Raw genomic sequence first — 12,213 nt, forward strand, 5'->3', positions numbered from 1 at the left:
TGCCGCCCCTCCATCTCCTGGAGGTGGCATCGTGGGGACAACCTGGCGTGACCAGGCACCCAGCCCTGCAGCACGACCCATGGCTTTGACCCAAGCTGTGACCCAACTCCTGTGGGCCACCAAATACCAACCGCCAGCACCCACCTGGGCTGGCCCAAGGAGGATCCACAGCTTCTCAGGGCAAGATGTTATCTGATTGAGAAACACAGAGGAAAATACATTATTTTAGTCATATCAACAGCTCCCCTGTGCCATGCGAGAACTGAGAGGAGCCCACCAGGCTTGCACTGGCCCAAGGGCATTCATGGAGATGCCCCACCTTGTGAGCTGCCTAATACTGTGGCACTGCTCTTCATCCCAGGTCAGAAGAAAGGTCTGAAATTTACTGTGGAAAAGCAATGTTTGACTATTGGATCTGGAAAAGCGACCTGATTTTATCACCATATCTTCTGCCTGTATTGCTGGTGTTTCACAATGTGACGTACCAACAGTGCCTAAGACAAACATCTAATATATTTAACATTAGCCAGTATGGCTGTACAGCATAAACACTAATTTACAGTTTTGAAAGCTAAGTCAAAACCAAGCACTGCCATTTCAATTTAGCATTTTCCATGCTGAGTCTATATAAATTTAAAAAAAAAAAAAAAAAAAAAAAGAAAAAAATCCCCCCAAAACCTGCAAAATATCACTCGTGTCTTTAAAAATAATCTGTGATTAGCATCAGTGTCAGGATGGTGATTACAGCAACTCTACCCATCAGTTTTTCCTGCTGTGTCCGTAGCACAAGGTAGGAAGCGCCTGGGGACAACTGTTACGATCCCTCCACAACAGCTCTGGCTGGGTTGGAATGTGACAGCCCAGGACTTCAAGCCTGTGGGACTCGGAGGAGCTGCACCCTTTCCTGCTGGGGACTGGACACTGTTAACATTCCTTAACACTGTTCCCCCCAGCAAAGCCTCTGGGGACAGTAAAGAAAATTGCCTGTGTCTTCCCACCTGAAACACTCCTTGTTTACTGGCTGCTCCTCATCAACTGTTTAGAGGTTCAAAACCACGGCGGCTCACCTCGCACGCCAGAGAGCTCGGGGGCTCATTAGGCGAGGGCTGGCTTTGCCAGAGACAAACCTGGTGAAGATGCTGCTATGCTGCGCGGCACAGCCAGCCGAGACACAGCCATATTCTGAATTTCTTTCTTTTTTTTCAAGCAGACTTCTGAGAAAACATCTGTGCCCCAAGCCCGCACCGGAGCTGAAGATCAAAATAAAGGACTTTTGTCTTTTTATTAAGCATTTTAGCAAACGTGACTATTACATTCATATTATATTTCCCTGTTTTGTACAAACACGTTTAAGTCAGCACTAAGAGGATTACGTTTATGGCGCACCAATCTCTGCTCAAATGGGCTGACTAAAGAAACTCTTGTTAAACAGTATTTTCTCTAATGCCTGTTGCTTTTCTTCCTTGCATTAGTGCTCAGACATCTATCCAGGCTACCTAAAGCCACCCTCCTCATAAGCTTTCAGATCAAGACTCTTCCCCCCTCCACCCCCCTCCACCCCCTTTAATACAGCTGAAGATGAACATTAGCACTTGGTTCAACTGCACTGGAAAGGGAAAGGGCAGATTCATCAAAATCTTTATACCTCCATAGAAAAATGTAGCCTTTTGCCTTTCCTCGAGTGAATGCCTTTTCTAGAGGGTATTCATTAGGGGTTCGGTCTGTTTTTGCAGACAGCTCCACAGATGTTGACATTTTTTTTCTTCACTGGGTTAAGACGCCTTCTATAGGCTTTCAGTCTTCATTTGTTACTTCTTTATTATCCAAGAGGGGTTTTTCTTTCTTTTTTTTTTTTTCTTCTTTTTTTTTTTTTTTTTTTTTTTTTTTTTTTTCCTTTCTTCCCAAGGAGTTGACTTGGTTCTCTGAAGAGAGCAGTGGTAGTCAGGCTCATTATTATCTCGGACCCTTTTTCATCGCCCCGGCAGGCCGGCCGGGGCCGCGGGGCCATTGTGGCGGAGCAGCAGGTAGCTGTGGCACGGCGGGGTCAGCGCTCCGGCCTTTGTGCGCCTGCCTTGTGCTGCTGGCTCCGTTTGTCCGGTGGTGGGAAAGGTCAGGAGCACGCCGCCACTCCGTACCTGAAGTTTTGTCTTCAGCCACTGCCCAGAGCTCATGGAAATAATTTGTTGGAAAGCAATTGCTGGACCGGAGGGGGAAGCAGAGTGAAGGGGTGGAGGTGTGCCGGCGGGGATGGGGGTGGTACCGGAGCTGCCCGGTCCATCAGACACGCTGCGTCTTGTCCAGAGCTGCTGCATGCTGCTCGGGAAGCCACGGGCTTGCCATGGTCCACAAGGTTCAATATCATCCCTTTTACACATTGAGATACATGGTTTCCCATGGAGAACTTTACAAAGAGAGCAATTTGGCTCAGCGTGGAGGCTTAAAGCATGATGCAGGCAGCACCCTGCACTGACGTCCCTGTCTCTGAGACCAAGCACATCACACTTTGCCCAGGACCCATCACCCTTGCTTGCAGACGTGCACCAGCCAAATACTCCACCCCAGTGCCAGCAGGTGTTCAAATACCTCTACTCCAGCTCCCAAAGAAAATTTACTGTGTATCTAGAGATTTTTCCCCCAAAAAAATTCTCTGAAACAGACACGGGGACTGGCAAAGGCATCATAATTCAAGTGGTGCTTGAGGACCTGCTGTAACAGGAGGTAAGGGCTCCAGCCTGTTGACAGCTGGGCTCCTTGTGCCGCCCTGCTGCTGTGGGCCATGCAGTATCTCAGGGACAAGGAAAGCCCTCCCGGTCCTCCTGGGAGCCCTCCTGGCCTGTCCCACACTGCCTGGAGTCACCAGCCCCGCAGCCACGGGGCTCCCCAGCCATGCTCCCAGAACGAGCGTGCATAGGTGACAGGTATCTTTATCCCACCACCCAGGAGAGCTCCAACGTCCCGCTGGCAGGAGTTTGTCTGCAAATGTTCCCCCCGTTGAAAGGAGCGAAGGGGCTGAGACAATTGCTTGATTACAGCCAGGACAGGCGAGGTGAAGAGATGGGGCAGCTCCCGGGGAGCTGTGCTCCCAGCCCTTAACCGCTCCTCCCCAGCCTGGTGATTTAATGCCTTAGTGGGGCATGTCAGCTCCAGCCTGGGACACAGAGCACACCGGCTGGAATCTGGATGGGAATATTGATGGGGACACTGAAAACCATCCCATCCAGCCCCCAGCGGGACACTAAAAGCTCCTGCCATTTTCCCTTTTTTTATCACGGCTGTAGCAGGAGCGCTCCCATTAGCTTTACATACCACCCTTGGGGAAATAGTGCTGATAGATGCATGAGATCAGGCAGGTGGATTTTCTTTTCATCACTTACGCCAGAGAAACCTTCCACTGCTAAAAGCAAGAGGAAAATGAGCCAGCACCTGCAGCCTGCTAGTGATCCACAGAGGGTCACGGATGGATTTCACATGCCTTGCTCTGCGCTGGTGCCTGGGCGACTGCCTGGCCCTCCTGGGAGGGCAGGATCTGGCCCAGAACAGCACCGAGTCAGAAGGACTTTCCTCGGGGCTGGACTCTCCCCATTTCCCCCTGCACGGGTATCGGTCCCCTCCCAGCACAGCATTTCACCCCAGCAGATTTCCTGATGAAAGCAGCTTTCCTGAGACAGCAGAGTGATGGCATCCCTCACTGTGCCCACCCTTTCTCACTCCAGTGTGTTTGAGTCAGCCGTTGTTCCCCCCTGAGCGTGCCATAAGCTTGCTGGCGCTGGCCGGCTGGCACCGACTGGCATCGGGGATGTGAAGGAGCCTGGGTGCGGGATCCGCAGCAGCCTTCACACGAACATTGTGGGAGATGAGGTTTATAATACAGAAAATCTGGGCTCTGAAGGGCTCTAGCTGGCGGGGCAGGAGGCGTGCCGCCCTGCCCAGAGCCACTTTTATGCCATTGTGCCTTTTCAGCATTGCATTAAGGCAGCCAAAGAAGGGGGATTTTTAATGGTTCCAGGGGAACAAAGCGGGAACATTCGGCCCAACTTCATTACAGAATCATCTGAAACGCTTGAGGAACATTTCCCACTAATTATCATAAATAGCCGAAAAAAATCTTTCCCTCCCAAAGCAGGTTCCAGCTGCCCCTCTGTGTTTTCTCACCTCCACTTCCAATAGCCTGACCTTGCCCCTGCACAAAGGGGAGACCCCATCTCCGCTCCCCCCACGCTCGGGGGCTCTAAAGAAATACAAACAGTCAGCAGATTAACAGCACTTGTTTGCACCTTAAACAAACAGGCGACTTCCTCCCCTCTCGGCTCTCTCACTGCCCAAGAGAGGATGTGCCCACAGGTTTTCCTTGCCCTTGTTCTCGTGCCTGCCCAAATCCTGAATAAAAGCATGAGCAGCACAAGATGCAAAGCAGGAGTCCCAAGGATGGGGGCGCGGGGGGTGCCAGCCCTGCACCCCCCTGGGCCCTGTCCCCCATGCCTGGCTGTTCTCTTGCTGCCCTGGGGGAGGTCTGGCCCCAACCCCGGAGGGATGTGGCTGCAGCCCTTTTGCAGGAGGGTTGGGAGATGCCAAGGCCAAAGCAGAAAAAATGAATGTCCTGTTCTGTGCGACTCACAGGGGTTCTTGGCAAGGAGCAGCCTGAAGTGGCTGGATGAGTGCTGTGAATGGAAGTGGGGAGGGGTGCTTCAGGTGAAGGATGGGGAGGGAGAGATGGACTACCCAGAGGATACATGGAGGAGCAGTGCTGCTGTTCAAAACCGTCACCAGCATTGAGGGGGCACAGCAGCAACACAGAGCAATGACTGCCAGCCCACGGTCTTCTCTGCTGAGCACAGTAGGGGATGGATGGGTGCTGCACACACCCGCCCGGCTGGTCTTTAGGCTCATCCCAGCAGCTGCAGATGCCTCTGCCAGGGAGCTGCCTCCGCTGGGGTCTTCACCCTGCAGGTCCCATGTCACCTTTCCCACATCTCCAGGCAGCACTGCCAGCACCTCCCTGCTGCTGCGGGACCTGGTGCCAAACCAGCCCCTTCTCACCCTACCTGCACATGCAGCAGCCAGCCCCCACCCCCTCACCCCACCAGGGCAGGTGGTCACGAGAGATGTGGGGGGGTTCAGACCACACCAGCAGCCGACAAGATGCCGCTCCGGGCACAGCTACGGCACACGTTTGGGGCCAGCGCACGAGGTGGGCGCCCGGGGAGGAAGCCACAGCAGCACGGCTGCGGGCTGGGGCAGGTTCCCAGCAGCAAGCCAGCAGTGGGACTGGCCCACCAGAGGCCCAGGTTTGCTCCCCGCCTGTGTTATTGTGCAAATCCCCCCCGTGCAGGTGTTCGGTGCCCCTCTTCCCACCAGCCACAAGAAAGGGCTGTCACTCGTGAGCCCTCTTCCTGCCCACGGGGCGCCCCGGGGGCAGGAAGGGGACCGGAGGCAGGTGGAGGGGACAGGCCACTGCACCCACAGCACAGGGGGCTCCCAGCAGGGCTGACGGGCAGAGGGGTTACGGGTCGGTACTGCAGCACCAGTGACAGGGCTGTGGGAACCACGTCTCATCTGCACAGGGCAGGAAGAGAGGCAGCAGTGGCTGTGGGACTCCCAGATCGTGCTGGAGAGCCCCCCAAAGACATGCATGCATGGCATCCCATCTCTGCTTCCAACTGGTTGTAATCTGAGGCTAACTACAAGGACCTCAGGCAGTCACAGCAACTGGGAAGAGATTTACAGTGTCATAAGCAGCCTGGAGCTGCCACACAGGGATGCTCACCTTTTATTTTTCCAATGCAAGAATCAGGGGTATGCCATGCAAGGAGCAGCGAGCAGGGGCAGAGCAAAGCAGGGTGCTGCCTCATTCGGTGCGTGGTCAATCCTGGGCACTCCTTGCCACAGGGTGCTGCAGATGCTAAAATCTTACGTGAGTTCAGAGAAACCAGAGAAATTCAAATAAAATAAATCAAGAGCTACTCAGTACAATGGCTGTCCTGCAAAGGGCTGCCCACAGCAGAGTGGGGAGGGTGTGCTGGGAGCTGTGCACTCCCTGGGCACCTGCCCTGGCCACGTACCTCCCTGCTGGGAGGAAGGCCTCTCCTTGGCATCGCAGCAAGGTGCAGCTCCGAAGCAGCAAATCTGTACACTGGTCTCCCCAGTGCAGATCCCCCATGCTCTACCTCATCCCCACACGCTCTCTGGCTGATTTTGCTCAGCCATCGGGAGACCCAAGTGTGTTCCCTGTCCCTGGCTGCCCAGGCACATCACCCCCAAGACACCCTGCATCCCTCCTGCCTCTCAGCTCCTTACCTCCTGGGGGACACCAGAGTGAGCAGGGGCAAACAGGAATAGCTGCTAATTCCTCTCCAGCCCAGCTCAGCCACAGCCCTCCAGGGATTGGCCCCACGGTGATGGAGGGAGCTGGCTCCTGCCTGCGAGCCAGCTGCACCAGCCTGGCCCCAGGAACATGGGCGGCTGTATTTTCATTGCAAATTAGAAATCAATCATAGCAGGAAATTCCCGTGCTGAGAACACCCTAGCTATTATTATTTTACAGCACTCAGAGGTTTTCTGGGCACTTAGAAAGACGTGGCCCTTTCAGGGTGTTATGGGGCAAATTAGTTTTAAAGGCGGGTGTAGGAATGTCGGCCATTTGGTTTCCGGAGCGGGGTGGGCACAGGTGGAGGCTGCAGGGCTTTGTGCTGCTTTCAGATACACCACCGCTCTGCAAAGAGGGAATCGGCATGCTCCGGAGCGAACACTTCTACCCTGACCCCAGATTTATTAATAACAAGTAATTAATATGAGAGCGGACGTGCCTTGTGTCTCTGAAGACCTTTTAAGATGTGATTATGTTGTGTTAATCTCACCCCGAAGTACTTCCCTGTTTAGACTGTGCTGGGCCATTAAATACCTGAAAAGCCAGCGGAGACCCCCCCTCGCCGCCCCGGGAAGTGCTCGGGGTCTGTTCCCCAGCAGCCAGACCCTGCTTTCAAACCCTCTAAATCAAGTATTAAGTCGAGCCCATCTGGACTGCCAGGAAAAACACTCCCACCTCCTCATCTGTGTCTCATTACCTGCCGTGCCAGCCCCGGCCCCGGAGCTGCTCGCTCCATCCCGCCCAGATGTGCTGCCCCACACTCGCCTCCCGTATTTCACAGCCGTCAGCAGGACTTCAAGGAGCAGCTGAAGGGCCTGTAACACTGCACAGGCTCTTAGCAAAGACATATATCCAGGTCCCTAATGCATAGCCACAGGCACATACCCTAATGCAAAGCCCCTTTCCCCCTCCCTTGGTCTTGCACCAGGCAGGGAAGCTGGGGCGCTTGGGACTCCTCAGACAGGAGGTTACTGAGCCACTTCCCCACAGCTCTTTGCCCAGCACATGTCCAGGCTACTGATTTTCAAGGGTTCTCCACCCTGAGGTCCCCCAAAGCCAGGCAGCCCCTATGCCCAATGCCTGGGGAAGTGCACCCAAAGGCAGGACAGGATGGAGCAGGCGCTGGCAGCAAAGGTGAGGAGTTGAAGAAAGACACCTGCAACCCTGTAGTGACCAGGGTGATTAAATCTGGAAGCAGCTTGCCTGGCACAGGGCAAAGTCAACACTGAGCCTACCTAGAGCAAAATAAGGTACCCAGAGACCCAAACCAAGGAACAACTCCTGTGTTCATCCGCTCAAAAATCACCTGGGCTAAAGCCTTCCTGTGGAAGTTTCAGCGTTTTCTGCGATGGCAGAAACCCCACAGAAACAGCTACTTTTGTTTAAGTGTGGCACTTTCCTGGCCCTGGCAGGAACTGCAAAGGTGAAGGCACACATCAACCCTTCAGTTACGAGGAGAATTAGCCCCTTTCTCCCGAGCTTCTGAAGAGCCAGTGCCCAGCTGCCCTCAGGCTCAGCATCAGGTGAAGTTACGGTATGAGAACCGCACGTCCAGCCATGCTCAGACATTGCTCTTCCAGAGAGGCCGGGGCAAGCAGAGCATTGCAAAGAGGTTCTGGGGGTGTAAGGCTTAAGAGGGGAAAGAAAAGCATAACTATTGTCTCACTATGTTGCTGCCTGCAGGAGGGCACACAGGCTTGATCCCACACGGGTCCCTGAAGGCCGGTGCTGGCTGGGGACCCCACGTTCCAGCAAGCAAGAGGAATCCCCCACAGCAGGTCACGGCGAGAAGGGCCCTGAGATGAAAATACTCCTCTAGCCAGCCCTTCAGTGCATGGCAGAGATGCAGGGGAGGCTTTAATATCAATGAGGAGGAAAGGATCAGTGAGAGGGGAAGAGGTCAGAGCATTACGATGGACATATGGGCACTGACACATCCTGTAACACGACACAGGGAAGAAGCTGGGATGAGGGGCAGGAAGCCTTGGGATGTCCTTCCCCAAGGACTGCTTGCGCCCTGAAGGTAGCAACCTGCCAGGGATGGGGAAGAGATGCAGGCAGGAGCCCCAGCCAGGCCCTGAAAGCGAGAGCGGGCGGTGCCCGAGGTCCAGCGAGGTCCCCAGCTTGCGGGGTGCGGGGTCTCGGGCATTTCGGTGCGATGCCTCCAGGGCCACTGGTCGCCCTCTCTGCTCCCGGTGGCAGCCACTGCCTGTGTCGGGATGCCATCTAGTGTCTCTTGGCAGAAGGGCCCCTCAGACACTGACACGGCGCATAACCTCCCCAGGCTCACAGCATCTCCAGGGGCCAGCTGGGAGGCACCCCAAAATAACCTGGGGGCTGGGACACCCACCCTGTGACATACGCACCCCACGGCCAGCACGGCTCCAGCAGACCCCAGAGGAGGACAACGGGCAGTGCTCAGGTCACACAGCAAAGCTCACAGCAGTGCCCGGGCTTGCTCGGGGGGCTGTGGGGTGGCCAGGGCTTGGAGACTCAGCAGTCTCACCGGTGGCACGGGGTGGCCCCGGTGTCGGGTGGCTTGGCGGAGGAGGAGGGCGAGCCTCCCCCATAGCAGCACGCAGCCTGCCTGCAGTGCCAGCGCGGCCAGGCCCAGGGCCAGGGCCACCCGGCAGCGCCGCGGGCTGGACCGCAGGGAGAAGCCCCAGGTGTGGCCACGGGGCGCCAGGGGTGAGGGAACTGGCCACGGGCTTCTATGGTCTGGCTGTGGGGTGACAGGAGGTATCGGGAGCAGGATGGCGCCTGAAGGGGTGGGAGTGTGCTGAGTGGGTTGGGTGCCAACTGTGGACAAGCCCCACGTTGTGGCATGGTCCTGTTCCCTGCCTGGCACAGGAGCGTGGTGGGATGCAGAGTGTGAGTCCAGCGGGACCATGCCCGGCACAGCAGCCCTGGAGGGTGGCCAGAGTGCTGTGGGGTGGTCTGAGACAAGGGAGATGCTGGGTGTCCCCCATGGGATGGTGGTTGGCTCCTCTGTGGGCACCAGAAGAGAGGGAGTCATTTCTCTAGTGGTGGCTGCCAGTGGGCTGGTTGGCACCAGTGTGGTGGCAGAAGCTAGAGTGGACAGTGCAGGCTCTGGGCTGGTGGTCCCAGGAGGCTGTAGGCTTATGAAGGCTGGAGTTGGATACAGGCTGGAGGCCTCCTGTGGCATAGCTGGTGATGGGGTGGTGATAGAAGCCTTGGGCAACATGGTTGATGATGGGGTGACAGTGGAGGCCTTTGGCAGCACGGTCGGTGATGATGTGTTGATGGAAGCCTCAGGTGGCACAACTGGTGATGGGGTGGTGATGGAGGCCTTGGGCAGCTCAGTTGGTGATAGGGTGGTGAAGGAGGCCTTAAGCAGCACAGCTGGTGATGGGGTGGCAATGGAAGCCTTTGGCATCACGGTTGATGACAGGGTGGTGATGGAGATCTTGGGCACATTGGTTGATGATGGGGTGATGGTGGAGGCCTTGGGCACATCGGTTGATGATGGGGTGGTGATGGAGGCCTTGGGTAGCATAGCTGATGATGGGGTGGTGACAAAGACCTTAGATGGCTTGGCTGGTGATGGAGTGGTGAAGAAGACCTTTGTTGGCATGGTTGGCAACATGGCAGAAGTGGCCACAGGTGACAGCATGGTTGGCAGAGCTGTGATGGGAAAGGCTGCCAATGACAGTGTGTTTGGTGCTGAAGTGGGAAAGTCTTCAGGTGACAGCAAAGTTGACATCCCTTGTGATGATGTGGACATGAATGGCAGAGAAGGGGTAAAATAAGCTGAAAGGGGCAGAGTAGCTGGGCAAATCAAGTGGACATCCCTCATCGATGTCACTGCTTGCCCTGCCAGGTGGGATGGACTCTTGCACGACACTTGGGTGGACAATTTTACCTTCTCACTGTTGCCCAGGACCCAGCTGTGCAGGTAGCAGAGGTTGCAGTCACATCTCCACGGGTTCCCACTCAGAAACACTGAGCTGAGCTTCTTTAGGGGGTCTAAGAGCCCTCGTGGGATACTCTCCAGCTGGTTCTTCCGAAGGTTGAGTGTTTTCAGATTTGAGAGAGAAGCAAAGATCTCATCATCCAGAGCAGACAGCTGATTTGTGTCCAGCTGGAGGTCCGAGAGCTTGCTAAGCCCAGTGAAGGCTCCTCTTGGCAGGGCTGCTAGCTGATTGTGGGACAAGATGAGCTTGCCAAGAGATGTGAGGTTGACGAAGATGTTGTCTGGAAGTGTGGCCAAACTGTTCCTGCCCAGGTCCAGCTCCCACAGATGTGGCATGGTGTCAAAAAGGCAGCAGGGGAGCTCCGTAATGTGGTTTGAACCCAGAGTCAGCAGTTTCAATTTGTTTAAACCAAAAAAGGCCTGAGGTGGGAGAACCCTGATGCGGTTGTTATCCAAGAGGAGTTTCTCCAGGTGAGGCAGGCTCCTCAGGAGCATGGGTGGCAGTGCCCTGAGCCTGTTCCTCTGGAGGCTGAGCTCCAGCAGCCCCAGCTGACTGTCTAGTAACCCCTCCGGGAGGTCCTGCAACTCATTCTCATACAGCCGGAGGACTTGCAGCTGGCGGAGTTTGCTAAAGGCATCCCCAGAAAGAGTCGTGATCCTGTTTCTAGCCAGGTCCAAAAATGTTAGATTGACAAGAGAATCAAAAATGCCTTCTGGAAGAGAAGGGATTGCATTGATGTGCAGAGAGAGCTCTCCCAGATTTTCCAGCCCATCAAACAGGCCTTTGGGGATGTACCTGAGGTGGTTATCTCTCAGCTCCAGCCTTTGCAAGCTTGGGAGGTTTTGGAAAGTGCCCACAGGTAGTTCTTCTAAAGAGGCACCAGAGATGTCCAAGTCCCTCAGCTTGTCCAAATTATCAAAGGCTCCGGGTTCAACTGTCTTGATCTTGTTGCCAATAAACAAAATCTTGATCAGGTTGGGCATGTACCTGAAGGCACCTTTCCTTATAGCAGTGATGCTGGTTTGCACAAAGATCATCTCAGAAATGAAGGGCTTTGCAATCTTTGGAATCTCTTTGACATCATTTTTTGTCCCTCTGTAGACCTCCTGGTAGTCTTCAGGCATTTCATACGGATCTTCCCCCAGGATTTGATCTTGGCATTTATGGGGATGGAAGGAGAGGAAGAAAAGGAAAAGGAAATGCTGGTACATTGTCCTGAAAGAAAGGTTTAAAATTTCAGTTACGAAGAACAAAAAAAATCTCTGTCCACAGCTCATGAACTGTGGTACCATGCTGTCGTTCAGCTCTTGGGACTCTTCTATTTGCATACCATGACACATTTTGTGAGAGAGAGCCCATACAAGCCAACATACGCTGCATTTACAAAAGTTCACTGCCATTGGTACCGAGGGATGGAGAGGAAGGGAGAGTGAGCCAGCTCATGGTTTGGCATTGGGAGATGCTCCAGGAGAGACAAGGGCTGGATGGTCTGCCCTCTGGCCCTCCTTCTCCCACATTTGGGCTGTAGGCTCAGCAACTGTTTGGGTGAAGAAGGCAAAGCACTGCTGCCTATTAGTACTGCCCCAGTGGGTCCAGTTACTCAGCAGGGCAACAGCTCATTCATGCAAGAACGGAAGCCGTCAGCCCTGTGCTTGCTAATGAGGCATCAGCAAGGGTCCCAGGAGCCAGCCAAGACCAGATGACCTTGTTTACTCAGAATTCCCACACTGTGCTGGGTGGACTTGCTATTTCATTGGTGCTTCTCTCAGTTCAGGAGAGTCATTCAAAACATGGCTTCTAAGCATCTCCTTTTCAGGATTCTTGCTAATTGCATCATAGTTTGGCCTTGGTTATGCAGCTCTATCAGATAGAAATGGTTAATCTGTGAGCAACAACCAAGCTTTAGAGAAAGGT

At 54.5% G+C, this 12,213-nt stretch overlaps 1 protein-coding gene across 1 annotated transcript; it reads right to left on the minus strand.

Moving 5' to 3' along the window:
* Positions 1 to 7,632: 7,632 nt before the first annotated feature.
* On the minus strand, positions 7,633 to 11,489 carry LOC104361864 (leucine-rich repeat extensin-like protein 5). Its single transcript, XM_032986883.2, has one exon. It carries the CDS (start codon positions 11,421 to 11,423, stop codon positions 8,802 to 8,804), a length of 2,622 nt encoding a protein of 873 aa, XP_032842774.2. The 5' UTR covers positions 11,424 to 11,489; the 3' UTR covers positions 7,633 to 8,801.
* Between the last annotated feature and the right edge of the window lie 724 nt (positions 11,490 to 12,213).

This window comes from Tyto alba, unplaced genomic scaffold, assembly GCF_018691265.1.
Source record: "Tyto alba isolate M040663 unplaced genomic scaffold, T.alba_DEE_v4.0 Super-Scaffold_10, whole genome shotgun sequence".
In the NCBI taxonomy this organism is placed as follows: domain Eukaryota; kingdom Metazoa; phylum Chordata; class Aves; order Strigiformes; family Tytonidae; genus Tyto; species Tyto alba.